The 27468-nt window shown below is 41.6% G+C and overlaps 1 protein-coding gene and 1 long non-coding RNA gene across 8 annotated transcripts in view; both read right to left on the reverse strand.

Moving 5' to 3' along the window:
* Positions 1–27468, reverse strand: part of LOC148132293 (uncharacterized) — a 220105-nt gene that overhangs the window by 76201 nt on the left and 116436 nt on the right. The window lies entirely within an intron of this gene.
* The window catches only part of TNS2 (tensin 2), a 139388-nt gene that overhangs the window by 14705 nt on the left and 97215 nt on the right, over positions 1–27468 (reverse strand). For 4 of the 6 annotated variants that reach the window (XM_026673883.2, XM_026673885.2, XM_026673886.2 and 1 more), the window contains 12 exons: positions 26804–26854; positions 25468–25590; positions 24003–24067; positions 23714–23797; positions 21073–21185; positions 19973–20033; positions 19784–19862; positions 15019–15148; positions 11526–11591; positions 8624–8740; positions 3240–4487; positions 1338–1488 (listed from right to left, as the gene is read on the reverse strand). In XM_026673883.2, coding sequence (XP_026529668.2) covers positions 1338–1488; positions 3240–4487; positions 8624–8740; positions 11526–11591; positions 15019–15148; positions 19784–19862; positions 19973–20033; positions 21073–21185; positions 23714–23797; positions 24003–24067; positions 25468–25590; positions 26804–26854 — 2288 coding nt within the window. The remainder of the gene's footprint in view (positions 1–1337; positions 1489–3239; positions 4488–8623; positions 8741–11525; positions 11592–15018; positions 15149–19783; positions 19863–19972; positions 20034–21072; positions 21186–23713; positions 23798–24002; positions 24068–25467; positions 25591–26803; positions 26855–27468) is intronic. The other 2 variants (XM_087956509.1, XM_087956508.1) reach the window with 2 other exon arrangements.

Below are 27468 nucleotides of genomic sequence, written 5' to 3' on the forward strand. Positions count from 1 at the left end.
TGTCTGTTTTCTACCACCTGTTCAGTTAGAGAGGTTCCTTTCTAAATTCCTTAGGCTGCATCTCTTCCCCTTGTTTCCCAAGGCCATTCCCACATACTATTACAGCACCCACTGATCTGCCACCTTGTGCAGCCTTTCTCATCTTTGACATATTCCACCTGGGTGGCTTTCATTCCTGGCATTCCAGGAATACTGCCATGGCAGCAATAACTAGGCAACGTGGTGAGTTCATCCACCCATCTAAAAGGCATTAAGACTGGGAAAACAGATTAATTATGAACCTTACCGGGAAGTCAGTGTCAACTTCTAGTAGCCATCTAAGACAAACATTCTCCAGGATGATCTGTCCCTGGTTTGGCCTTTCAAGTTTTCCAACAATGCACCTATTACTGCTGGAGCACCATGGCTCAAATGGCTAGGATGCTGGATTGGAAGTTAGCAAGACTCATAATCATTAAGTAGACTAAGCACATGCTAAGGGCACCAGGCCCAAAGGGGGCACCACAAAGTTGAGAAGGAAAAAAAAACACCCAATGAAGATTTATAAAAAAATCTTGTATGTACAAAGGAGGGGGCACCAAGATTTGTCAGTGCTTAGGGCACCAGTGAGCCTTAATCCGCCACTGCATGTCAACCCTGAAGCTGGCCTGACTGATGCCATTCAGTGTTGACACACCAGAGAAGAGGGATAGAGATAGTTGGGGTGTTGTAGCTTGCGTCAGAATTTGTTTGCTATGTGGCGGAGTGAGCTCCCGTCCTTCATTCCAACTCCTGTAAGAAGTCCCCAAACTGGGCATTCCCCACCCCCCAGGCAACAGTGATGTCACCGATGAATCCTTTCAACCGGGAAGCACCTCAGTGCTTCTGACACGAGTGCGATGCGACCTATTGCTGCTGTAATTGAATCCATCTCCCCTGTGGCTGGTTGTCTTCATCTCTTCAGTTCTACCTTTTCCAGTATCACAGACTTCTCGAGAGAACTAGGTCTTTAGATAATACATTCAAAACTATGATAACCGGACACTGGTCCTTTGCACTTCAAGGGAGAACGGGGTTGAGTTGCTGATGACTCATTTGTTTCTTTCCTTGGCTATCTACAGCCAATATTGATGCGGCTGTGCGTTGTAGGAAATCTTCACGTCAGACTAAAGTTTGAGGAGTATTATTGTTATGTTCCCCAAGGAAGCATTGCATATTTCAAAGAACTGGAAGGTTTTTCCAAAATAACACTGTGTTACAAGCATAAACTCAGAGTCATGCTCATTCTGACTCTAACTTTTATCACTACACCCTAACAAACGTCTAGGAAGGCTCAGTGCACTCAAACATGAAGATACCTGTTGTTGTTGTTGAATACAGGACTGCTGGTGTGCACAGGCATGGGAGAGCTAGACTCTTCTGTACAAGCAGCTCGGACCTCCTGCCGATGATGCTGTAGGGAGGTGGGCAGGTCTTGCCAGGGGATGCCCTCTCTGCAGTCTTGAAGCTCTAAGGAAAAGGAATGGAAGACGTGCACAAGACCGTCAGTAAAGATGCAAATAACTTCATATGAACACAGTCCCAATTCTGGGGCTTTGCACCAAGCATGCCTTGAACACCAGACTGGAGAACGTCTGGACCTTCTCAATGTTGCTGAATTATTCCAAAGATAGATCAACAGTTGCTGCTGGGAACTCCATCTGGAAAATTACTGTTCCTCTCTCCTTGTTTTTCCCAAAGGAAAACCTAACTAAGAGCAAAGCCAGAGAGCTAATTTGGCACACTGCATTTAAAAAAACAAAAGGGGGGTGGATATAGCAATGGATTGGGATGGTGCAAGGGCAAATCCTCACTCGACTATGAAACGAATTAAGTGGCTTTGGACTGTCCGGTACTATTCAACAGAATCTACCTCAATGGTTGGTTAAGAAGAGAGAAAAAAAAGAAGAGGTGCATTATATATGTTGCCCTGAGCTCCTATTTTTGAAGGAAAGTAAGCTATAAATGACATAAAGTTTTAAAAAAATATCAGCGTAGCAGGTTATTCCTAGCCCCCCAGAGGATCCTAGGAATTGGAGTTTTCTGAAGTGAAGGCCCAAGATCTCCTAACAGAATTCTCTGAACCAAAATACATGACCCTGGACCACTTTAACAGATGTTGTGAATCCATCCAAGCTTAGGGCAATGTAGTAGTTGCAACACAAGAAGCACGAGCAGAGCAAAACTCAAGATCTAAACGTTTTGGGTAAATATTAACAAAAATTAAGATGACATTTATTCCTTCAAAATCTATGCTGAGAAAAGCTTGGTTTTGCTGCCAATGGGGGTTCATATAAATTAAACAAGCCTGCGCAGAATTATCTGGTTTTATTGTATTGCTTAGGGTCAGGAGCAGGGAAATTCACTGGGGGTCTGTCCAGATCAATGTTCCCTGAAACCTAAGTGACCTTGACTTATAACTGGATGCTTAACAACCGGTTGCTAAGCAACCCTGAGTCGCTTCGAGACTTAGGACTACTTACGACCCAGTTTCAAAGTTCCAGTGATTGCTCCGGCCCCAGCAACACAGCCATATTTATGGCTGATTGCAGCATCTTGTGGTCAAGTTTTAGCAGGGTTTTGTTGAAATCCAGCCTTGGCTTCCAATTTTCAGCAAAACCGTACCCATAGCAAACCACTTGCAGAACGGAACAGAGTAACAGAGTGGGAAGGGACCTTGGAGGTCTTCTAGACCAACCCGTTGTTCAGGCAGGAAAACCTATACCATTTCAAACAAATGGTCATCTGATCTCTTCTTAAAAACTTCCAGTGTTGGAGCATTCACGACTTCTGGAGGCAAGTGGTTCCACTGATTGATTAAAACTAAAAATAAAAATGACTTGCTTAACAATTGTGGCAGTCACTTAATGTCCATGGTGGCCACTTTAGGATTGTTGTGTTAGCTTAACAATCACCCCACAAAATATTATGACATTGGTTGGTCATGTGACTGACCTGTTTTACAAATGTCATGACTTACTGCCACGATGGGCAGGCGGGCCCCATTGCAATCAAGTCAAGGACTATCTGTACTAATGACTGGTCCTGCAGCTTTTTTCCAATGCTCTTTTTCTAGTCCCAACTATTACTATTACTGGCCTTTTTTTCTATTTTTTTTTAAAAAAATTATTATTACTGATCATGTCAGAAAAAGGATCCCCTCTCTTCTTGCCTCTTTCTCCTGGCTTGGAGAAGGAGTAACTTTTACTCCTGTCACTCACCACATGGTTGTTCTGTGGATGGTGGCAGTAAGTATCCATCGCTGCCCTCTGGGAGTTCATATCCATGTTTTCGGGATGGCGGATACAGCGGGCTGGTTGGTGAAATGGAGTGAGGAGACCCCAAGTATCCCGAGGTGTAGGGGGAGAGGCAGGGCTTGACTGGGGCTCTGCCACAGGCATATCCAGGTGGAACTGGATGGTAGGCCGAGCCATAGCGAGGATAAGCAAATGCCTCTGCGTTATCTTCTGTTACTTTGGACCTCTGGTGGGCTGGATACCCATGGCCTAAATGAGTGCTCATCATGTTGGGCTCAAAGTTAAAAGCCTGATGATGGGGCATGGCATGGGGCCCATAGCTGGCTGGCATTAGAATAGGCATCGGCTGACTACCCCGGTGGAGAGAATGATGAAGTACGGGTGGCCTCTCTACCCCCCAGAAGTCCGATTCCTGATCCAGGTGTAAGTTATAGAAGGAAGCCAGGGGCAGCCTTGGTTCTTCCCGTGCCGCTTCTTGGCAATCTTGGCATGGGCATAAAAAGGTAGGTGGGTCCTCCAAGATAAGCAGCTCATTGGGCTCCCGCCGGTTAGGACTGTGAGGAGGCAGCAGCTCATGGCCGTAGGGGTAGGTGTGGGGCTGTAGGCCCTCCGAAAGGGAACGAAACACACGCCGTTTCTCCTCATACCCCTCCGAGTGCAGGTGAGAGTGCCCCCCGTTATGGATGGGCTGCCGCCTCTCCAAAACACTTTCCGGCCTATAATAGGACATATTGCGAGGTCTCTCGGGGCTGTGGGAGCAGTAATCCAGACGACAAGAACAATGGCGGGCCAGGCCAGAACGCTGAGGTTGGTAGGAGAAAGAGCTTCCCGGCTGGCCTAGGTCACAAAGTTCATCCTCCAAGATGGCTGTTTCTCTCTCTTTCGTAGCAGGAGGGGAAACTGAATGAGAACAAGAGCCCTCACTTGGCTGCTGAGGCTGGACGCCAAACCCTCCCAAGAGCCGATCCAACGCCTCCTTCTCAGCTGGGGTGGGCTGAGGCCTGGATGGAGGCGTGTTGTCTTCCGCCTTCTCCGTTAGCATAGAGGAGTGTCCTGAGTCACTGCTGATGGATAGGAGGCGCCCACCCTGCGGTGGTGGAGATTCCAGGCTTCCTGGACTGCCGTTGCTGGAGGAGAAGTGACTCAGCTCGTTTTTCTTCTTCACCCGTGCATACAGGCTTCCGTCCAGAGGACCCCGAGTGTGTAAGACGTCTGCAAAGGAAAAGAGAGGAACCAGGTCAGAGGGTTGTAGGAGAGCTCAACATTTACTGCCTAGATGTGGTCTTGAATGTCCACGTTGAGCAGCTCATAGGTTCAAAGGTTTAGAGGTTTACGTTTGGAATATTTGCAGCGAAAACGATCCTCTAAAATTTCTGTTTCGGGGGTTCTGACTTTTTCCAAATATGTCAGACTCAAAAGCCGTCTTTGTTCTTGGCTTCTGATCCCTAGGCTCATCTGAAACCAGCAAGACAGGATCCACAGTAAATAAACCACAACAGCAATTTTTTTGTGGTTTGTTTTCCGTTTCTGCTTGCAGGAGGAACCAAGAAGAATGACAGGGAGATCCATGCAGTGCACTACCTGCAAATAATTGTCAGAATTATGTGAAGTGTGAAAATGATCAATGTTTTGACTAATTGGAACAATATCTAATCCGGTTCATTTTTGTTCTTGCAGGAGGATTCTAAGGCAAGAAATAATGTATGACGTAAATAAATTCATACGCAAATGTATAATAATGTATAACGCGCTTAATTCTCACCTTATAGCAATAGCACTTAGACTTATATACTGCTTCACGGTGTTTTTCAGCCCTCTCTAAGGTGTTTACAGAATCAGCCTATTGCCCCCCAACAATCTGGGTCCTCATTTTACCCATCTCGGAAGGATGGAAGGCTTGAGCCGGTCAGAATCGAACGGCTGGCAGTCAGCAGAATTAGCCCCGTAAATACTGCCTTCTAACCACCAAAATTGGGAACAGAATTTCTGCTGCTGGGCAAAGCGGTTATTAAGAGAGTCTCACTGATTTTACGACTTTTTTGGCTACGATTGTTAAGCGAATCACTGCAATTGTTAAGTGAATCACAGATGTTCAGAAAATCTGACTTCCTACATGGATTTTGCTTGTTGAAACATTCTTGCTTTTCCCAGAAGCCACCTCGGAAGGTAGCAAATGATGATCAGATGACCCCAGGATGGTGCAACTATTGTAAATACATGCTAATAAACAAGTGCCTACATTTGGATCATGTGACTGTGGGAAATGCTGCAACATTTATAAGTGCAAGGACTGGTCACAAGTCTTTTTTTTTTTTTTAGTGCTGTTGTAACAATGAGTGGTCATTAAACAAAGTCAAGGACTACTTGTACTGAAATGAGCAGCCATTCAGTCATTAGGTGAAGTGGTCACTAAATGAAATTGCAATTGTGCCGAGGATCGTACTTCAGCTTTTCTTTGCTTTAAAGACCTGCGAAGGTTGTAAGTGCCAATGTAAAGTTACTACTATAAAGTGAGAAATACAAGATACTATTGTTCGGTACTAAACATTTTTGTTTTTAAATCAGCAATCAAATCAATCTACTTCAGGAAGTAGTCCAGGGATTTTCCAATGGATTCCACCTCTAATTCCATGCAGGTAGTTCTCAATTTACAACTGTTCATTTAGTGACCATTCAAAGTTACAAGACGACTGAAAAAAGTGACTTGTGACTGCTTTTCACACTTACGACCATTGCAGCATCCTCCTGCTCACCTGAATAAAATTCAGGAGCTTGGCAACTGACTCATATATATATGACAGTTGTCCTGGGATCACGTTTGCGACCTTCTGACCAGAAAGACAATGGGCAAGTCAGATTCACTTAACAACCCTGTCACTAATTGAACCACTGAAGTGATTCACTTAATAACTGCGGCAAGAAAGGTTGTAACACGGGCAAAATTCACTCAGCAAATGTCTCACTTAGCAACAGAAATGCTGGGGTCGATTGTGGTCGTAAGTCAAGGATTACCAATAGCACTGCTCAAATTTAATCATTTTAGCCCAGCAGAGGGCAATAGTCCACTACTGCTTACCCAGAGATGCATTTACTTTGCCAGATACAAACACCAAGCAAGCTTAAGAAGCCCTTATCCACCCTCCCATTAATCTAAGTCAATCTAATTTAGGGTTCCATCATCCCCTCCCCCAAATGCCTGGCATTCTCTTACTACTAAAATCACATTCTGATCACACGTCTCCATTCTCCACACATCAGATCTTGCTGGGAAGGCGGAGGAAGTTTGAGGCCATCCGGTTGGAATTTTTCTGGGATCTGACGCAAGCACACCACAACGCTTAAATCGGCATTTAATGACTTCCACTGGTGTTCTGTTTGCTTGAGTTCTTAACAAGTTTACTTTAAATGGACATTGGGAGGAAACTTGTAACGGTGGGGCAGGGGGATAGGCTGAGAAAAAGGCAGCTGGTGGGAATACAGCTCCCAGGAGGGAAGGGGAGCCACTGATTTTTACATGCATGCGTGTAGGAAGAGATGATTTCATCTCTCTCTGTCCAGAATGAGCTGGTCTCAAACTCCTTAAGAATGAAGAGAGAAGGAAATGAGATCTATTTACGGTAGTTCAATTGTGATGATTGGGCTGTGGCACAGCACAAACCTGCTATGACACAGCAAAAGCTGGCACAGCTGTGGCACAGCTTACTGGCCATAGCTATGCGAGTTAACATCCAATAGCCTAAATCGGCCTAAAGCCATTTCACCAATGCAAAATAAAGTGCCAGCTTTACCCATGTTTCAAGGTAGAGTAGAATGCATATACAGCGTTTTTTTTAAACTTCTCTCTCTCAAGACCCCTTCTCAATTTTAAAAATTATGGCAGACCCCCTAAAAAGCTCATGTTTAGATGGGTTATATTTCTCAACATTTAGCGCGTTAAAAATTAAAATGACTGCTATTGCTTCTCAAGATTGTGCGATGGGATTTTTATACGGTATTATTTTTTAACATAAGATGACCCATAATTTTGACTTTGTAGACATGCGAGAGAGTCTTGGGAAATGTCCAAAGTCCTAGGAACATACTTTAACACTACTATAAACAAGTATACATTTATGGGTAGCCAACTTTCTGTACCAATGATTTGCTCAGTTCTGCAATTTGTACACACTATGCCAATGTTTCCCAAACTTTTTACAGACAATTAAATAAGCATTCAAAAATGGCAGGGATCTGTCATTTAAATACACCCCTTATTTTTTTGCCTAGGAGTTCCCATTGTCACATCATATAATAACTAAAACTGAAGAAGCTTCTTTGAGGAGAAGCGAAACATTTTCAAAGAAAAAAAACCCCCAAGAAAGTCTAAGTTGCTTTTTGGGGAAAAAGGCTCCTTTTAGAGTTGCATTTTTATATTCTTCAACTTTAAAGAGTTTTTAAAATTAAAATTGGTACAACCCACCCCCCAAATTAGTCCCAAATTATTGATGTACTACTTGAGTTATCTTACGTAACCTCTGTCAACAACTCGTAGCCCAAATCTGCTGGTCAAGAGATGCTTTTCAACAGAAGTCTCTCTTTTTTTGGTTTTTAGCCATTGATCCATTTTGGGGAACCAGCTGACTGGCAGGAAATACCAGAGGGGGGGCTAAGATCACAAGCAGGTTCTGGCAGAAAACATAGGGAGGCTGCCGTGAGCCTCTATAGACCATTGATAATCTATAAGTCATAGTTTGCATCACTGCATTAGGCAAATACACACCCATCCAATGACTTAATATAAATTGCTGCTTCTTCTGTATAATGGAATAAAAACAAGCTCTACCAGTGGTGGGATTCAATTTTTTTTTACTACTGGTTCTGTGGGCATGGCTTGGTGGGCGTGGTGTGGCTTGGGGGGGTGGCAGGGGAAGGTTGCTGCAAAATCCCCATTCCCTCCCCACCCCACTAACCTGCTTTCCAGCTCCGTTCTCCTGTGCAGGGCAACCAAAGAAGACCCAGCCAATCAGCTGGGACTTGGGAGGCAGAGAATAGATGGGGGTGGGGCCAGTCAGTGGTGGCGTTTGCCGGTTCTCCAAACTACTCAAAATTTCCGCTACCAGAACTGATCAGAATCTGCTGAATCCCACCACTGCCTAGGACTCTGTTAAGTCCCACTCTATTCACCCTCTCCAAGCAATCATCCCCAAACTAGTTTCATAACAATTGTTTGGACTGAAACAGAACTTCTCCTGAATGCTGAATTCTGCCCATTTTTCAGATGCAGAACAGCAGCCAAGACAGCCATGATGTGGTCTTGGAGTTCTAGGTACAGTACTATGGCGTTTCCTGGAATCAGGAAACTTTTATACCTTCCAGGCTGTCCTCATGCTGCAGGTTGAAGTTCTCGTAGGAATCCCAGCGGACTATAGGATCAGAGATACTGTAATCCACAGCAACATCAGCATTGTTTCTATAGGTTTCTCGGCCTGTGAGGGGGGAAAAAAAGAAAAGAACGTGGCCCCAAGAAGACCAACAAGCAGTCTGCTTCTCGTATCTTAAATTAAATAATGGGAGTTCCATTTTTCACAGCAAAGAAGGAAAATGTTCGTTGTGTATCACCATTTTATACATATGTGTGGAAAGAGTAGCTGGGTAATTTTTTTGTCTGATGCAGGTTACTTTTCAGGCTCACCAAACTCAGTGTCCACCTGAGTTCTCGAAAACAGGGGTGTTAAACTTGATTTCATTGAAGGCTGCATCAGGATTGTGTTTGACATTGGGGTGTGTGGCCTGGGGGCATGGCCAGCTCGACATCATTGGTGTCAGGGGCACCTGTGACGGCCAAGTGCTAAGGCAGGACTTCCCTCAGACCCTCCCACCCTCCCTCTCATTATAAACTCCTTTCTTCCTTCTCTTCTTTTTCGTTCCCTTTTCATTCTCCTTTCTTCCCCTCTTTCTTTTTCCTTCCTTGCTCTCTTCCCACCTTTCGTTCTTTTCCTTTATTTTTCCTCTTTCCCTTTCTCCTCTCCTGACCCTTCTTAGATGCTCAAATGCAGAAGGGGAAACATTTCTCCTTTTGTTTTGTTTTTAATTTGTTTTGCTAGCCCTCTGCCAGTGAAAATGGAACCCAGGGGAGCTGCACGTACCAACCTGAGCTCCATTTTCGCTGGCAGAGGCACTGCAGGCTGATCCTTTGCTTTTTCCAGGGTGGCCCTGTGGGTCAGATCTAAGGACCAAATCTGGTCTGTGGGCCTTGAGCTTGACGCCCCTCCTCTAAAAGGTCTACCACTTGCCCAGCAAAACTAAGTGCCAGCTGTAGCTGCTTTTTTCAACACTAAACATGACTGCCGTTTTAATTGCCCCACAAGGAACCTTGCTGCTTGCTGCAGCATATTATTGATCCACATAAAATGCAGCCAATGTTTTATTTTTATGCTTTTGCTCCTGCTTGCCAATAGCAAGCTAAAATTTGGGGAGGGTTACATGTCACCAAGCTCTCATGCAAGTGGCATTTCCCAGGGCACACCTCTGCTTTCTCTTATGTTACTGAATGGTTGCAAAAAGGCCAAGGTATTCTCCTGATAAACAACTTGTTCCCACAATACTGTCAAACTACTTAGTAGGGCTGTATTACTATTATCCTTCTTATCTTTCCTATTGCCTATTTTTTCTTATCTTCTTATTATAACTTCGTTGCCTGCATTTTATGATTTATATTGTTTTATTTAGTATCCTAGTATGATTTATGTTGATTGCTTATTTAGTATCCTATGACTATCACTAAGTGTTGTATCTTATGATTCTTGATGAATGTATTTTATGATGATTATGATTTATCACTGGTTGCTTGTATGTACCAGAGACAAATTTCTTGTGTGTCCAATCACACTTGACCAATAAAGAATTCTATTCTAATGACAATGTTGAAATCTGGGCAAAATTGGTCAACTACTTACACTGTGGGCATGTTTATCTCTTTTTCAGAGAATACTGTATGTAGATGACCTTCCATGGATATGCACAGGGACAAAAATAAGAAAGCAAATTCACAATTCTCTTAGTAAATGATGACATATAAATATACTGATCTAAGGAATATACTGAATACCTTCAAATGAAAACCTCAGGTCTGTAAGACATAGTGATCTTTAGCAATGCAACAATTAAATTGCCTTCAGAACATTATTTTAAAAAGATGCTATAAAACAGAGATAGGAAATCTTGTCACCCAATTCCTTGAGCTGCTGAAAGACACTGGGCACTATCTTCTTTTTCATGGGTCAGAGTTATTTGAAGAATGAAATAGGAGAGTGTTCTTTCAGAAGAAAGTAAGTTATTTGTCTCCCTGAGGCCTCTCTGTCCTATTCGGGTGTTTATTTTTTTGGGGGGGTGGGGAGGAATGAAAGAGTAAACATTGTGGTATTAAAATTTAGCCTCTAAGCCAAAGAGGTCAACCAAAAATAGAATTTTATTGTTTTTCATTCTACAAGAACAAAACCTTCTAGATTGTGGTTGGCTGCCTCTCTTCTTCTTTCCATTTCCTGCTGCCTTCTCAACTCTTTGTTGCAATCACAGAATATATATTCTGCCTTGACCATAATTTCAATTGAGAAAACATACAGCAGGAAAAGCTGGCAGCCGATGCTGTCTCTGCTGCCAAAGGAGTTATGACTGGTGCGATAAGAATTAAGATTCTAAGCACACAGAAAGCCTTCTTATCTCCCCTGCTAAGTCTTGAACTCCTGAAGGAAAGGTTAAACAATTAGCAAACACCTACAAAAATAAATAGATCCCAAGGCACTTTCTCTGCAGAGAGATCAATAGAATTTCCAGGCCAATAGCTGCATTTCTGCATCTCCTGCAGGCAGGAGACCAAAGGAGAGAAGCTTAACGTGACTCTATTGAGTTGTGATAAATGGCTACTGATGCATTCAGTAGGCTGATCTTGATCTCAGCTGACCTTTCTCAAAAACTGGTGCCCTCCAGATGTTTTGCTTACAACTACAGGAGTTCCAGGCCAAATGAAGACTGTTGATTCTTCCTATCTGGAGTGCTGTTTTTAATTAATTCCATGCCTCCATCATATTTATCTATTTGTGTTTCTACTCCATATTTCTACACTGTTTCAAATAGGCAGCCTTCCATGTAAGTCTGACCTAGCTTTACTTCAAGAGAGATGGATGCCTTGGGTCTAATTCTGTCTTCTTTAGGATTCAAAGGGCTGCTGTTCATTGTACTACATCTATTGCTCTTTAACTGCTGTTCACTCACCTTTAATCTTCTCTGGACTAGAAGAGAAGACAAATTCCACACTTGCTTCAAAGGGAAATCTCTCATCTATGGAGGGAGGAAGAACAGAGAAATAGTTCAGTATATTTGGCCTCAACTGTGTCTAGCCAAAGTGTTCGCCTTCCTTACATGTCCCGATTTCATACAGATTTAGTTTATAATTCTTTATCATAATAAGAAATGCAACGAGCTTTCCTATCCATAATGCACTTGTCTAATAAGAGGAAAATTCCAAAGAATGAATCACACTAAACTCACACAAATTATACAACACTCTGGGGACCATAAAACACTTTTTGGGCACTTATGATTTCAGGAATATTTTCAAGAGAAGAAACAAAACACAACCATCATGAAAACAACACTTCCTGGGATAAGATGCAACTATAAATCACAACAAATTACAGATGCATTTTAAAAGCTGCGTCAGTGCTCCCAGATGGGTGCAATCCTGAATTGGATGTCTAACTGAATGGTTCTGCCAACAAGCTAAAGCCATTACCACCAATTAAAAATTCCCCTTAGGGAACAATTCTACCAATCCAGAACCAGATGCCATCAAGACTTCAAGAATAGCAATAACATAATAATCAGGAAAGCTAATATAGCAGCTGTTGTCATTGTGAATAAGGTGGATTATGTCAAGAAAATCAAGAAGCAACTCTTCAACACCACCACATTATAGCAACTTCACTTCTCACTTCTTATAACATCATATCAGAGATATTATGCAATCCGATGAACGATTTCCTAAGAACAAACATTATATTTCCATGGAGACACCGCAAGAGTCACGATTAGGCATTTTCTACCAACTTGCCAAAATACACAACCCTAGTAAACCAGACCATCCCATTGTTTTAAGCATTAGAAAGATCACAACTGGAAAGTCAGGTTTCATGGACTTTGTGTTCAGACTTTATTCACCAGCACTCCCAGCTGCATAAGAGATACCGCAATTTCCCCAAAAAGACTAGATATCATGGATCAGGGGTCTTCAAATTTGTCAAGTTTAAGACTTGTGGACTTCAACTCCCAGAATTCTTCCTCCAGTCATGTTAGCTCAGCAATTCTGGGAGTTGAAGCCCACAAGTCTTAAACTTGACAAGTTTGAAGGCGCTTGTCATGGATGGTCAGCAAAACAGTACCATTTTAGCCACCATGTATGTTGGTACATCTGCAACAAACAAGAATTTCAAGCCACCCCGGACATCATCACCATGCCAAAGAACATGACTTGCCAACAGACTGGATTACTTTGTTTTCACCCATAACTACTTCATTTTTGACAATGCAAATGGGTGACACAGCTTCCAAATGAGTGGAGCAGCCATGGGCACATAGATTACTACTTCATATATCAATATTTTTGCAGCTGATCTAGAACAACACTTTCTCATATCTTATCTCCTGAAATACTTTCTTTATTTGAGATTTACTTATGACCTTTTCATGATTTGGACCCAAATAATTTTTCATCAAATTCTATCATGATTTTGACCTCCACACCCCCATGAACCTATCTATAGAATAAGCCCATTATCACAAAGTTGCCACAAAGAAGAGAGAGTCAAGCTATTCTCCAAAGCACCTGAAGGACAAGAAGCAATGGATGGAAATGAATCAAGGAGAGAAGCAACCTAGAACTAAGGATGACTTTCCTGACAAAACAATTAATCATGGAACAACTTTTCTCCAGAAGTTCTTTTTAAGAAGAGATTGGACAACCATTTGTGTGAAATGGTATAGGATTTCCTGCCTAAGCAGGGGGTTGGACTAGAAAACCTTCAAGGTTCCTTCCAACTCTGTTATTCTATTCTATTCTATTCTATTCTATTCTATTCTATTCTATTCTATTCTATTCTATTCTATTCTATTCTATTCCATTCCATTCCATTCCATTCCATTCCATTCCATTCCATTCTATTTTGATGTCATACACAATGGACATATAACTACCACTTTATACAGGTAACCTACAAATCACCATGCATATCTTACATGCTTCCAGTTTCTACCCAGAAAACATTCCCATCTATAGCCTAGAGAGTATGCTATAACTGCATTTGTTCTGAATCATTTGACAGTAATGCTCAGTTGATGGAATTGAACCAAGTTTCCAAAGATTGAACTGTCCATTCTGCAAGATCAATAAACTAATCAAAAGAGCCAAATTGATTCTCAGGGAAGGCCTATTAAAAGACAGGCCATTAAAGCAGAAAAAAGATAACACCGCTAGTTGTCACCCACAGCTCATAACTCATACTGCTCAAATGGCATTATTAATAATTTACAGCTCATACTGGATAATGACACTTCACTTTTTCAGACACTGGATGGCAGACCCGTACTTGAACAGAGACAACTCGAAGTAGACTCTCCAAGCAATAGGAAACAATAGGACCATGGTGCTAAGAGGAAAGAAGTCACTGCTCCAAACCCAGATTTCTACTTTTCCCCCAAAACTCCATTGCATTTACACCAATAGCGCCACCATGGACCTCAACAAGTATATACACAAGTGACAGCCACTTTCTTGTAAGATGGGTGATTATACAAATATAATATAACAACATAGCCTAGCCTAGCCTAGCCTAGCCTAACCCAGCCCAGCCCAGTCTAGCCCAGCCCAGCCCAGCCTAACCCAACCCAACCCAATGTAACGTAACACCTAACCTAACCTAACCTAACCTAACCTAACAATCTAACATAATATAACATAGCCTCTACAAGGTTTTCTCAAATGTAATAAATGCCACCATCTGCTGACATGCTCCTCTGGATTTTATGAAGGACAAACATTTGTGCAAAAGAATTGAAGGACATAAGCTTAACATAAGGACTCCAAACAAAGACAAAATAATATCAGAACATTTCAACCACCTAGGACGTTTAACCGAAGATCTCAGTGACTGTTTGGTGAAAAAGAGAGACTTTTTAGCAACACGATTGAATCACCACATCAAAAGTACTTACCACTAGAAGGCAGTAGATGAACAGTTTCACCCTTATTGGGACTCATCAAATGTATGTTAGCCAGCTTTCTTTTATGGTGCCCAAACCCTCTAACAGGAATTGAACTCATGGACCCTTGCACCATTTAGATGACTACAATTTCAGACAATCTCAAAAGGACTCAACAAACGCTGCAATTTTTTTCAACATATTATATTTGTTAAATGATCAATTGCTTGTAATTTGTAACCTGCATCATTATCAACCTGTTTCCCCTTCCCATTCCCTTAGCCCCACCTCATCCTAATTTAAATCCTTCCTTACTCTAGTCACATTCGTACATTTGATGGAGTGGGCTGCAACTCCAAAAAGCTTATGCCTTGCAGTAAAAAAGTGCCAATTGGAAAAAAAGTGCTGTCTGACTCCTGGTATTTCCCTTTATGTGCCTGTAACCCTTTCGCCCCGTGTTAGCATGCATGGCTATTTGCTTCTCTGTTCCAAACTTCAGCTCTCTGCTCACCTCTCCAGGCTTCATCCAACTCGTCTTTGCTGAACCAGAGTTGGGTGCTGTGGATGGTACAAGTGTGAAACTGGACCCGAAACACAACATCTCGCTCTCCTCCCTGCAGATGCTTGTGGTAGCATTTCACCTGGAGAGGAAAGGATGACCAAATCAGTAGAGAGCACACCTTTTCCAGCCATGTGGTCCAGCTTTCTCGATTCTGCTCGTTTAAACGTAATAGTTATTTGCAGTGATTCACAAGCATACATTGTGTAAAAAGCTCTAAATCATAAAAAATTCTTCTGTATTTTTCTATACAGGTAGTTCTCGACTTACAACAGATCACTTAGTGACTGTTCGAAGTTATAACGGCCCTGAAAAAAGTGACTTACGACTGTTTTTTCACACTTACAACCGGTGCAGCATCCCCATAGTCATGGGATTTACATTCGCGTGCTTAACAACTGGTTCATGTTTATGAACTCCTTTTGCGACCTTCTGATAAGCAAAGTCAATGGGGAAACCAAATTCACTTAATGACCATGCTACTAATTTAACAACTGCAGTGATTCACTTAACAAATGTGTCAAGAAAAGTCGTAAATTGGGGCAAAACTCACTTAACAAATGTCTCACTCAGCAACATAAATTTTGGGCTCAATTGTGGTTGTAAGTCATATAGCATATATAAATAAAATTTTCTCAGGACTTATATAAAAAATAAGTTATTATGTCAGCCTGAATAGAAAAAGCAGTAGAGATGGGCAATTAACTCAATATTTTTGCAGAGGGATATCATTAAATCTCATTTTTAGCAGTGATTAAGGCAGCATGTGGGCCATGGCTAATGTGAAACCTCTCCTTTGCATGGCGCAAAGAATGCTGACAAGATAGGAAGCCACTGAAAAAGGTCTTTCAAGTGAAACTGAGCTATGTATTTTGGGTTAAAACTTTTTTTTTTCCTGAAGATCTTGATTTTTGATCTGTTATTTCAGTTCTGACAGGGCCTTTTCAAACTTAGTTGAAGTTTACACATTAAGTTCACAAGCCACAGGATTTTAAGTCTGAATTTATCTCAGCTGTCTATGAAGTTAGGTTCGGGAACAACATTAAAAAAAAACCCTACCTATATGCCTGCCTCTATATGGTCTCTCAAGCCTTGGTGGTAGCACTACCAAGCTCTGAAAAAATTGGATTGAACAACTCTGAAGGCTTCCAGAATACAATACTTGCAGACTTATGCAACACAGAGGAAACTACTCATCCTCCCTGCTCTATTGCTCTTATTTGCTACCTGAACGTGCATATTGCCACTACAATAAAAAAATATGAAAAAATTATGAAGTTTTACAATTAAAATAAAGGGGTGCAAATCAATGGAGGAAGAGATCAGGTTTGGTTTTTTTTAGAGAGAAACCCTAGGAATGGAATCAGATGTTGCTTTCAGATTAGGCAATATAACTTTTCACCTCAGGAAAAGATAGCAAGAGGTTGCTGTAGGCAAGTTCAGCCACTTTATCACAGGGTGTTGGATCAGCCCAGCAGGTATTAGGAAATTGCAGACCGATGCATGCTTGTCTTTCCACTCTGCTGCCTGAGCAATTCTATTTGGAAAAGCTGTCAAGTCCATCTCTTTCAAACTCAACTCTCAGTTGCACCTATCAACTCCTGGCGCCTTGTTATCTGTTACCTGGCAGGTTCCAGCATGTGGCGGTTCCAGCTTTAGACTTGGGCCTTTGAAGCCCATCACCTCCCTGCTCTCAGGTATGATGAGTTGCGTGATGAGCTTGGACAGATATTGGATTCAAAAAGATGTCATGGTTCCCAGGTTTTAATGCCTTTTCAAAATGCCCTGCCTGCACACGTTTGGTCATCAGTGGGCTCATGCACATGGTGAGTTTCAATAGATGGTTAAACCTAAGGGCCTGACCGTCAGTCAAAATCATCTCTGAATCGTAGCAGTGCTCTGCTTGGTTGATAGTTTCATGCCAGCTTGTGACATTCAGAAATGGGGAGGGCAATTTGCTCTTAACACATTCTGCAGAACTGAACTGGGAGTCTACCAACTAGTGACAAACTAGAACAGAGTCCAGGGATGCAAATGTTGGGGATTGTCAACATATAAGTGGGGGGCAAGCAATTACTGAGCTTTGGGGAAAGGGAATGGGACAACTTGCCACAGCCAACTTGCCGTGGCCAACCCACCTCAACCAACTCGCTGCAGGACAATTCGCTGTGGCCAACTCGCCATGGGATAATTTAACAATTCTATTTAATTATTTACAATAAATAAAAATATTATTTTAATTTTTGCCATTCACACTTCATTCTGTCCCTTCTTTTTCATCCTAGCTTTAATTATTCTAGTCCATCATTTCTTTGATATTAATGCAACTCTTGTCCCACAGAAAGTTGTCCTGTGGTGAGTTGGCCATGGCAAGTTGGCTGTGGTGAGTTGGCCATGGCAAGTTGACCGTGGAGGATTGACATAAGAGGACAGCACTCATATGGCAAGCTGTGCTTTCTGTCTTCCAAATCAACTTAGTGTATCTGGCAAAATAAACAGCTACACAGAATAAATTTGAAAAATTCCAGATATGCCCAGTGAGTTGACTTAAAAAATACGAACAACCTGGAATCTTTAATAATGAACGTGTTTTAAATTTTTGAAAGAAGGGGTACACACTGTGACTCTCTGCATCAACTTTTGAAGTAATTTGAAGTGCACATTCCTGCCTAAGTATGCAAGAAATGCATAGCAAGTTCAAACTGAGATCCACCTAACATAGCTAGTCTTTTAAAATAGGAATTCCAGTGCCCAGCAGGCAGTATCTGGCACACTGGAAATTAGCTACTGAGTGGCTTCTGTGAACTCCTGGATTGAGCACGCATATTTATCAAGAATCACTATACCTTATTTATTTTATTTTTTTATCTAAAGTATGTAGAGAAGAGGAACAAAGATGATAAAGGGTCTGGTGACTAAATCATATGATTGAGGGAGCTAGGAATGTCTAGTCTATCAAAAAGAAGGATGGGAGACATGATAACTGCCTTCCACTACTTGAGGGGTTATTACAAAGAAGGGGGGATTGATTTATTGCCTAAGACACCAGAGGGCAGGATAAGAAGTAATGTGTAGAAGCTTGTTAAAGTGAGATTCAACCTAGAAGTAAGGAGAAATTTCCTGACAGTGAGAACAATTAATCTATGGAATAACTTGCCTCCCAAAGTTGTGGGTGCTCCATACAGATACAGATACAGATAATCAGAGTTGGAAGGGACCTTGTAGGTCATCTAGTCCAACCCCCCGCCCAAGCGGGAGACCCTACACCATTTCTGACAAATGGCAGTCCAATCTCTTCTTGAAAGTCTCAAGTGATGGCGCTCCCACAACTTCCGAGGGCAACTTCTGTTCCATTGGTTGATTGTTCTCACTGTCAGAAAGTTTCTCCTTGTTTCCAGGTTAAAATTATTAGAGGTTTTCAAAAACAGACTGGACAATCATTTGACCAGGATAGTATAAGGTCTCAAGGCAGGAGTAGGGGGAGTTGGACTAGCAAAGACCCCTTCCAGCCCTATGATTCTATGTTCTATTCATTCTCTGAATAATAAAAACAAGGATAATATAAAACCTCTATCTGCATTATTTTCCTTTGCTCTCCTGATTAAGGTATTTGGTGTTGCTATTACTAGACTTGCTAGGTTCATAATAACTGCTACTATGCCAATGGTGGCTAACCTTTTTGGGCTCCTGTGCCAAAAATTGTGTTTACACTTGCACGCTCATGGGCCAGCACCCAGAAGGCAATGCGTGCCCCCTCACGTCCCCTACATATGCACGCGCAATCCCAGCCACCACCCCCCACCAACCCCTTACTTGTACTGTGCCTTAGCTGATTTTTGGCCAGTTTGAGGCCTTTTTCGGCCTCCCAAAGGCTTGAGGAAGGCTTCTGCAGGCTTCTACAAGCTTTGTAGGCCGAAATCTAGCCCTGTTTCATCACTTCCTGTTTTTCCGAAAATACCAGAAGTGACAAAATGGGGCTAGATTTCGGCCTACAAAGCGTGTAGAAGCCTGCAGAAGCCTTCCTCAAGCCTTTGGGAGGCTGAAAAAGGCCTCAAACCAGCCGAAAATCAGCTGTGAGGCGCGCACATGTGCAGTGAGGTAACTTTGCCTGTAGCTCGCGTGCCGGCACAAATGGTTCTGCGTGCCACCTGTGGCAAGCGTGCCATAGGTTCGCCATCACGGTACTATGCAATACCATGGTTTTAAAATAGATCAATATATCAACCGCTCAATTTATCAAATGGATAAGAGGCTATATCTGATGACTAACACAGAATCCCTTCTCTCTGCAGCAAGCACAATCACTTGGCAGTGTGTATTACAGCAGCAGCCCCAAACCTTTTGGGTACTGGTTCCATGGAGAGAGGCTTTTTCACAGATCAGAGGAGCATGGTTTTGTGTGCTGTCTGCATTCTGCAGATGGGCTTTTGCTTATTTCCATGGCCCAGGTTCTGGAATGCTATGGTCTGATGCCCTTCCATGGACCAGGGGTTGGGGACTCCTGCATTATAGCACATAGCATCATACTATAAGCCATTGTTGCATATAAGTTGGCACGGCCATATATTATGCATGAACATCATACCGTACATTGTCTGGTTTTTTCACTGTTCTAGGAAAGAGAAGAAGGAAGGACGGAAGAACGGCTGACGGCAACATCACATTCTTTGTGAAATCTAATTCTGCCCTTAAATCCTGAGCCACTGGCAACACTCACCATGACGTCTCCCTTCAAGAGCAACGCCGGCTCCAGGGTGATACATATCTTCTGAGTTCCACTGGCACCATGGAGGCTACTAGAGGAAATCATAAGTTGAGGTTAAAAGAAGACTAGCCTACAGTATGCCCTTGTAACTTCAGAGGCATCTTAGATGTTTGATCTAGAAAAAAACCAGCTCGTACTTACTAGATCCCGGAGGTATAGACCAGTTGCATGGATTGGTAGATCTTTAGGAAAGGTTGATAACCTAGAAGAGAGAAGATGGGCCAGATGGATCCAAAGGCAAGAACCCATCTTCAGGAAATAGAAGAATGATGCAAATGGAAAATCTCTATCATAGAAACGGAGGGACAACAAAGGACATGCATTTATAAGTGATATACTTGCTAGAGAAAGATAGACATGTGTCTCCATTCCAAACGGAATTATGATTATTTGCATCTGTATATGTCTTAAGAATTAAGTTTGAGTCCTTTTCATATAAGAAGGAGGGAAGGGGAAACACAGCCAGGCTTTCAAGATTCTGTTATTATAAACTGAACCAGTAAATTTAAGTTCTAGCATCTCTTGTGGTATCTGTTTCCTACATTTAAGGGCTGAAAAACATTGAATTTAAAAGGAAGTAGAAATATGCACAAAACCTCACTAAAATCCAGCAATTGGATCAGGAGCACTAAGTTCAAAGGGGGGACCCCAGAAAGTTGCACCACAGAGCACTGCTGCTTTACTGCCCCCACATACCAATATCTGCTCGGAAAGCAACACATCTTATTTTGAGGTATCAACTTTACCAGCCTCATCGCAGTAAACAGTTCAGTCAAAAACACTGCTCTTGTGACAGGAAGTTTAAAAGGGATATACTTTCCTCCTGCCTCACGGACAAGAGAAAAACCCTTAGCTGAGGGTGTGGAAAGAACCTAAGTCAAGGATCTATGATAAGTTCTGTTGTTACAAAGGGTTTTTTCTGGTTCAACCCTAGCTCTCTCCTCTTTTAAGTTTATTCACGAGGCAGGCTGAATAAATTCCTTTTTCATTTAAGGGATGCTGGTATTATGAAATTTGAGAATCCCTGCCCTATGGATGAAGAAAGTAAGCTATCTAAACATTTGTTGCTCTGTGAGAGAGATGGGTGGTCTCTAAATCTGATACATAAATAAAAATAAAATATAAGTGTGGGCCATGTTTTTGCAGTTTGGAATCATAAGCATGCATGGCTTGAAGTCTGAAAGGAATGGCATAAGAGGAGTATTTAATGAATATTGTTTTGCAAGCCCTCTGATGCTTACCTCCTCCACTTTCAAAAGTAGAAATGGCTGGGAGCAGGACATGGTGCAGAAAAAGGGTATTGCTGTTCATCTTGATTGTGCCTGAGAGAAGCCCACTGAAATAATGAATATACCTACCGCAGAGAAAAGAAAAATAAAGAGTTCATCCATGGGACATGTAAGAATAAATGGGTCTAAATTCCATCCATACAGGCAAATGGCCATCTGCAAAGTTTTAATCGTTTACATGTATTGGTTTCAGGCTATAATTAAATATACTATATTGCAGTTTTACTTAATAGCATGAAACATTTCAGAATGTATTTACTATAATAGGGAAAAAAATCTTAACATGTATGAGGCAACATCTCTCTAATAACAGAATCTAATAACAGACATTAAAATATAAGTAGTCCTCAATTTACGACAATTGAGCCCAACATTTCTGTTGCTGTCAGACATTTGTTAAGTGAGTGTTGCCCCATTTTATGTCCTTTCTTGCCTCAGTTGTTAGGTGAATCACTGCAGTTGATAAATTAGTAACCTGGTTGTTAAGTAAATCTAGCTTCCCCCTTGACTTTGCTTGTCAGGAGGTCGCAAAAGGGGATCACATGACCTTGGGACATAGCAACAGTCATAAGTATGAACCAGTTGCCAAGCATTTGAATTTTGATCACGTGATAATGGGGATGCTGCAAAGGTCGTAACTGTGAAAAACAGTCATAAATCACTTTTTTTCAGTGCTTGTAACTTTGAACGGTCACTAAATGAACAGTTGTAAGTTGAGAACTACCTGTATTAGTTATCTGGTAAGAACTGGGAAGTAAAATGAATTACACAAAAGCCAATGGGATCTGTAGGTGTGTGTGTGGGGGGGCAAGATGGCTTAAACCGATATCAGGAATGCAGTGTTGTGATGTGAGGTGCCCCACCCCTTTTTTATGGGCAGTACAGCATTGCCTAAATGCTCAAAGAGCAAAGTTTGTGGCATGACATGCAATATAACTTTCATCAATCTGATTAAAGAAGAGTTCCTATGGGTTCTGATGACAGAAGCCATGAAAATGACGATGCTTATTTTTGCCCTTGACTTTCATAACACAAGTTATTTTTCAAAGCTTCAGCCAAGGTGGCTAGGAAATTTGAGAATTCTTCAACCTCTGAAAGGCAACTTTCTATTTCTTAACAAGTAAATTCATTTCTTTGTTCTTCCCAAATGTGGACCATTTCAAATATAATTTTACTTATCTCCAGCTTCAGATAATGAAATAGTTCTACTGTATAGTGCAATATTAATATAGTGCAAAATTAATGCAATATCGGGGTTTTCAATCCAATGTATAGAATGTGAAGGATGTGTGTTTGTGTTCATTTTCAGTGTCATAATGTACACTGAAGATATATCTAATTTCGTTGTATGAGAATGACAATAAAGTAAACTAAGCTAACTAGTGACCAAAGAGGAGAAAAATAGGCATGTGACAGAAGTGCCTCTTTGACTTCCACTGCTCCACTGCTTGTAACATTGCAGTCTAAATACAGACATCCAGGAGTGGGATTCAAAATTTTAACAACCGGTTCTGTGGGCGTGGCTAGATGGGAATGGCTAGGTAGGTGTGGCCATGTGACTGCGTAGGCGTAGCTTCTTTTTTTTTTTTTTTTTTTTGCAGCACCCCCTTCCACACTCCATTTTGAGGCCTTCTGGACCTCAGGGAAGCCTCCTGGGTGAAGCAGTAAGACAGTGAGGGGAATCCTGGCTGAGCTGGTCGTAGGAACAGCTGATTGTTGGGAGTGGGAAAAAATACCTTAAGGAGTGACTGGGCAGGGAAGAACGCAGTCAACGATGTCGGGCATGCGCGATATGTTGCACATGCGTGATAAGGATTGACTGGGAGGGGAGGGGTGGATGGAGAATGGTGGGGCCAGCCAAGGGCACGATTTGCCAGTTCTCCGAACTGCGCAGAATCATAACAACCGGTTCTATAGAACCAGTCCGAACTGATAGAATCCCACCCCTGCAGACATCATAGTTCCAACCCCTAAAACTTCTTGAGAAAAGCATATCAACTATGGGCAGCCAGTGTCTTCAAAAAGAAACAAGAAAGTCCAGTTGCTTTTTGAAAAAGCACCTTTGGGACAACCGTGACCTGGATGACCGAAAATCTCCATAGATATTAAGCTATGTACTTTGGGATGAACACTCTTCGAATGGTGTGGGAGTATGAATGGATTTCCGGAGAAATTGCAGACTACAGAAACCATTTGAGCTTCAGTTTGAGGTGCAGACAACATGGACTCATCCCTAACAACCTGCGCTTATGTTTGGCAGTGAGGGGACACAGGGCAGAAAAACATCATGTGGAAGGCACAGCTCCACAACACAGTCCTCTCAGCAGTTCCAAGAAGGCTCCATACTCATTTTCACTACTCGGGTGACCCTGAAGACAAAGATAAACCTCCAGGTGGCCTCAATGACTCTCTAAAAGAATGCAAATGACCAGCTGTCTGCAAGGAATATAAATCCTTCCATTCCCCACCATCCAGTCAGAGCTGAAGAAGCTTCTTGGATGAGAAGCAAAATGTCTTCAAAGAGAAACAAGAAAGTCCAGTTGTCCTCTTGAAAAAGCACCTCTGGGTATAAGATAAAGGGTGCAAGGCTCACCTCTTCTGCGATGGCTGGAGGGAGGCTGCTACTTTGTCTTCACAGAACTTGCGCATAGTTAGTGTGCTGAGGGCCTGGTCTGCACTGAGGAGAGAAGACAAGGAAGGGGCATAGAGTTGCATTTATGCATTGGCAGGTTAGACAATTGACAGGTTACAGATACATCCGGCCCACCAAAAATGTAGCTTAAGAAGAAAGCTGGAAAACGAGACTGAGAAAAGAAAGGAGAAGGAAAAAAGTGTCTGTCAGGGATAGAGTAGGCCCTCTATCGTTCTCCCTTGCTCAATACCTTGCAGAGATTTTGCTGTAGTACATGTAAGAGGCTACGATCACACCCGTCTTGCCCTTGTTGCCCTGGCACAAAGAGAGAACATGTTATATTGGCATTGGAATCATGCACGGTGACTATAAATTCAGGGGTACAAAAAGTTTTGGCAAAATATAACAGCCATCTTGGAGTGGGGATGGGAAAGCACAGAAATGGGAACACGAAAGAAGATATATTAGTGTTGCCTCATTTAATTTGTTTACTGGATTCAGTGTGTATAAATACAATTCATTCAATCTGTTTGTTTCTATAATCTCACTATACTGTCAGTTGGAAGCTGTTCTGCATCACCACTACATATGAGGGTGAACCATCCAATATTTGTTCAATGACCTCCTTCTTCTTTGTAAAGCTGGGGAAGACTAAATTTTCCATGGAAGAAGTTCCAGGCTGTCCAAAAAGCCTCCAAGAAAAGCTTTTTAAAAGTTGCAATTGAAAATAAAACAGAGATGGAAAAATCTATTAATTATATTTTAAAAAATGAGAACGAACTCAGAGAACGGTTACTCAGCCTGAACACGTCTTAACAGACAAAAGCTGTTGGTCGTAATTAGGAAAAATAAAAGTCAGTTTGGTATATTACTCTCTTCTTCTCTATCCAATCTGGGAACGTAAAAACCTTTCTTCACTTACCAGCAGCTTTACAGATTAAAACTAGTTCAATGTCTTTGAGGAAATCGCTAGAAAGTAGTGGTGGTATGTTACCGGTTCAGCCTGGTTTGGCCAAACCGGTAGCAAATTTTTTTACTGATTCGGCCAACTGGTAGTAAAAAAAAGGCTCCGAGGATCAGCTGAAAGGAGGGGGAAAAAGCCTCTGATCAGCTGAGAGGAGAAAGAAGAGAAAAGCACAGGATCGGCCCTCCCAACTGCCCCTGCGCTTTTCTCTTCTTTATCCTCTCAGCTGATTGGTGCTGCAGGTCTCAGCTGGTGTGAGGAAAGCTGCGCATGCGCGCACGATCACCGAGTCGGTAGTGCAACAGGTAGAATCCTACTGCTGCTAGAAAGATGTGGGAAATGCAGATTAAGTTCCCAGCTCTGATAAAATAGAGGAAAGTTTGCATGATGCCACTTCATTACCCTAAAGATTTTGGCAGGCATATAGACTTTCAATGTTTGACTAATGAATTAGACAACCTGATGTCCTGCTTACCTTTCTATGAGCAGAATAAAGCAAAGGCATATATATGCAACAGAGGCATTTCATCAATCTTAAATCTCTGCAGTTGTCTCGCCTTTCTCGCAGGACCTTCTAAGCTGCTAACTTTGAGGACATACAAAAACCACTCAGCTAATGATTCTGGAAAGGCAGGATCTCATCCCTTTGCCCTAACAACAGGTACCTTATTTCCTCTTTGTTCATCATATTTCTTCCTTATATATAAATATCTATATAATAATCAGGAATTTGGGAAGATTTTTCTCTGACCTTGCAGTGAAGGACAGCCACATGCTGAGGGTCTGAATTTAGCCAGGTCTCCATGGCTTTGCAGATGGAACAAATTTTGTCCAGCGGTGGAGCATGCAGATCTGGCCAACCAAAATCTTGCACCTGGACCATCAAGGAGAAAGAAGCATTGGCATTAAGAACATGCTGAAGTATATAGAGAGGAGACAAGCTTTTGGAGCCAGTGAGTACAACTTCTAGCCTATAGAATGGAACTCCTATAAGAAGCAAAGGACCTTCCCTCACTGAGTTGAAGGGTTCTCCATCCCACCTTAAGTTAGCAGAAAAACATAGTGGCATGCAATCAGTTGCTCTCACTGATGACCTTTATTCCACCTTGATTGGTTGCTGTCATTGTAGTCACTGATAATGTGATTCTAATTATAGCTAGGAGAGAATGCATTAGAAAGCCTTACAGCTTTTATGCAACTTTATGTACCCTGAAAGTGTCCTTGGATAGAACTGTCAGAAGGAGAAAATTGACTATAAAATGCAATGAGCACTATTGGCACTATTCGTATACAGAATAACAAGATAATAATAATAATAATAATAATAATAATAATAATAATAATAATAATAATAATAATAATAATAATAATAATAATAATAATATATTATGAGCTCTTTGAATACTCAACTGCTAGTTTTTAAAGGTTTAACCCTCCCAAGTCTTACAGCCAAGTAACTTGGCTTGCTTTAAACTGAAGCAAGCATATTCAATATATCTGGTTTTAGGTTTAGTCTTAGGTTCAATTATTATGATTCCTGTACTGCATTTCTATCTCCTTGAATTGCACACTTTATATCAGTTTATAACAATAGAATAGAACAATACACAATACACAAGAATAAAATAATACACAGTACAAGAAAATATATAAACATTTTAAAAATTCAAAAAACAGCCTGTATTGTGTCTAAATATACTGACATAGATGGTCTTGAACACAATAGGCCCTCCAGAACAGCTTACCTTTAACCACTTTCAATGAAGTTAAATGGAAAATTAAAATTCTTTTTAAAAATATTGCCTGATACAATTTAGCACCATATGTAAATATTTACTGTGCATTATATCATTCCTTCCAGGATTAATGCCTGTTTCTCTCCTTTCCTTTTGATCAGCTGAGAATGAGAATGATCACGTCAAGCTAAATGAACAATCTAATTACTTCACTTTAATCACAGAAAGTAGAGCCAATTTATGAATTTCTACCATGTGCAAGTTTCTAATAACCTTCGAAACAGTTTCAGTTTACGTAGATGTAGTCTCAATGTAATATAAGCATCTCGGCCTCAAGCGCTCATCCCTCACCTTGGGGTTCAACCGGATGATGTCATGTCGTTTCTCTGACAAGTTGAGGAGCTGTTGACATAAAGAAGTATCTTTAACAGTTTACTCTACCAACCCAACTTTCAACTAAGAACCTACAGCATCTCGATCAGGACGTTTTTAAGCACAGTTATCCCTGTGATTTCACTCCAAATGTTACTCTCTCTTCCCAAATAAGCTTGTTAAGTTGCTTGGCCAAAAAAAAAAAAAAGTTTTATGGTTCCCTATTCTATTTCTTTTGAAAGTAAAAATATAGCTCAAGGGTCTTCAAACTTGGCAAGTTTAAGACTTGTGGACTTCAACTCCCAGAATTCCTGAGCTAACATGACTGGAGGAGGAATTCTGGGAGTTGAAGTCCCAAGTCTTAAAGCTGTCAAGTTTGAAGACCCCCTGATATAGCTCCTCCCCAACCCTGCCCACCCAGCGTATAGGCTACTCCTATAAGTGAACTTTATACTGAAGAGTTCTTCAAAATGGAGATAACGTTAACGCTTTACGTGAGATGAAATCACGAGATCTTCAAAATGAAGATAACACGAAAGCTTTACTTGATATGAAATCACAAGACCCTGCAGGACAAAATGATCATCCTTCCTCTCTATCTCAGAGGTGAAGCAGGCGTTTTTCACACACTCACTCAAACCTAC

Source organism: Notechis scutatus, chromosome 2 (genome assembly GCF_049901735.1).
Source record: "Notechis scutatus isolate UNSWTSFEM ecotype Mainland chromosome 2, rNotScu1.2, whole genome shotgun sequence".
In the NCBI taxonomy this organism is placed as follows: domain Eukaryota; kingdom Metazoa; phylum Chordata; class Lepidosauria; order Squamata; family Elapidae; genus Notechis; species Notechis scutatus.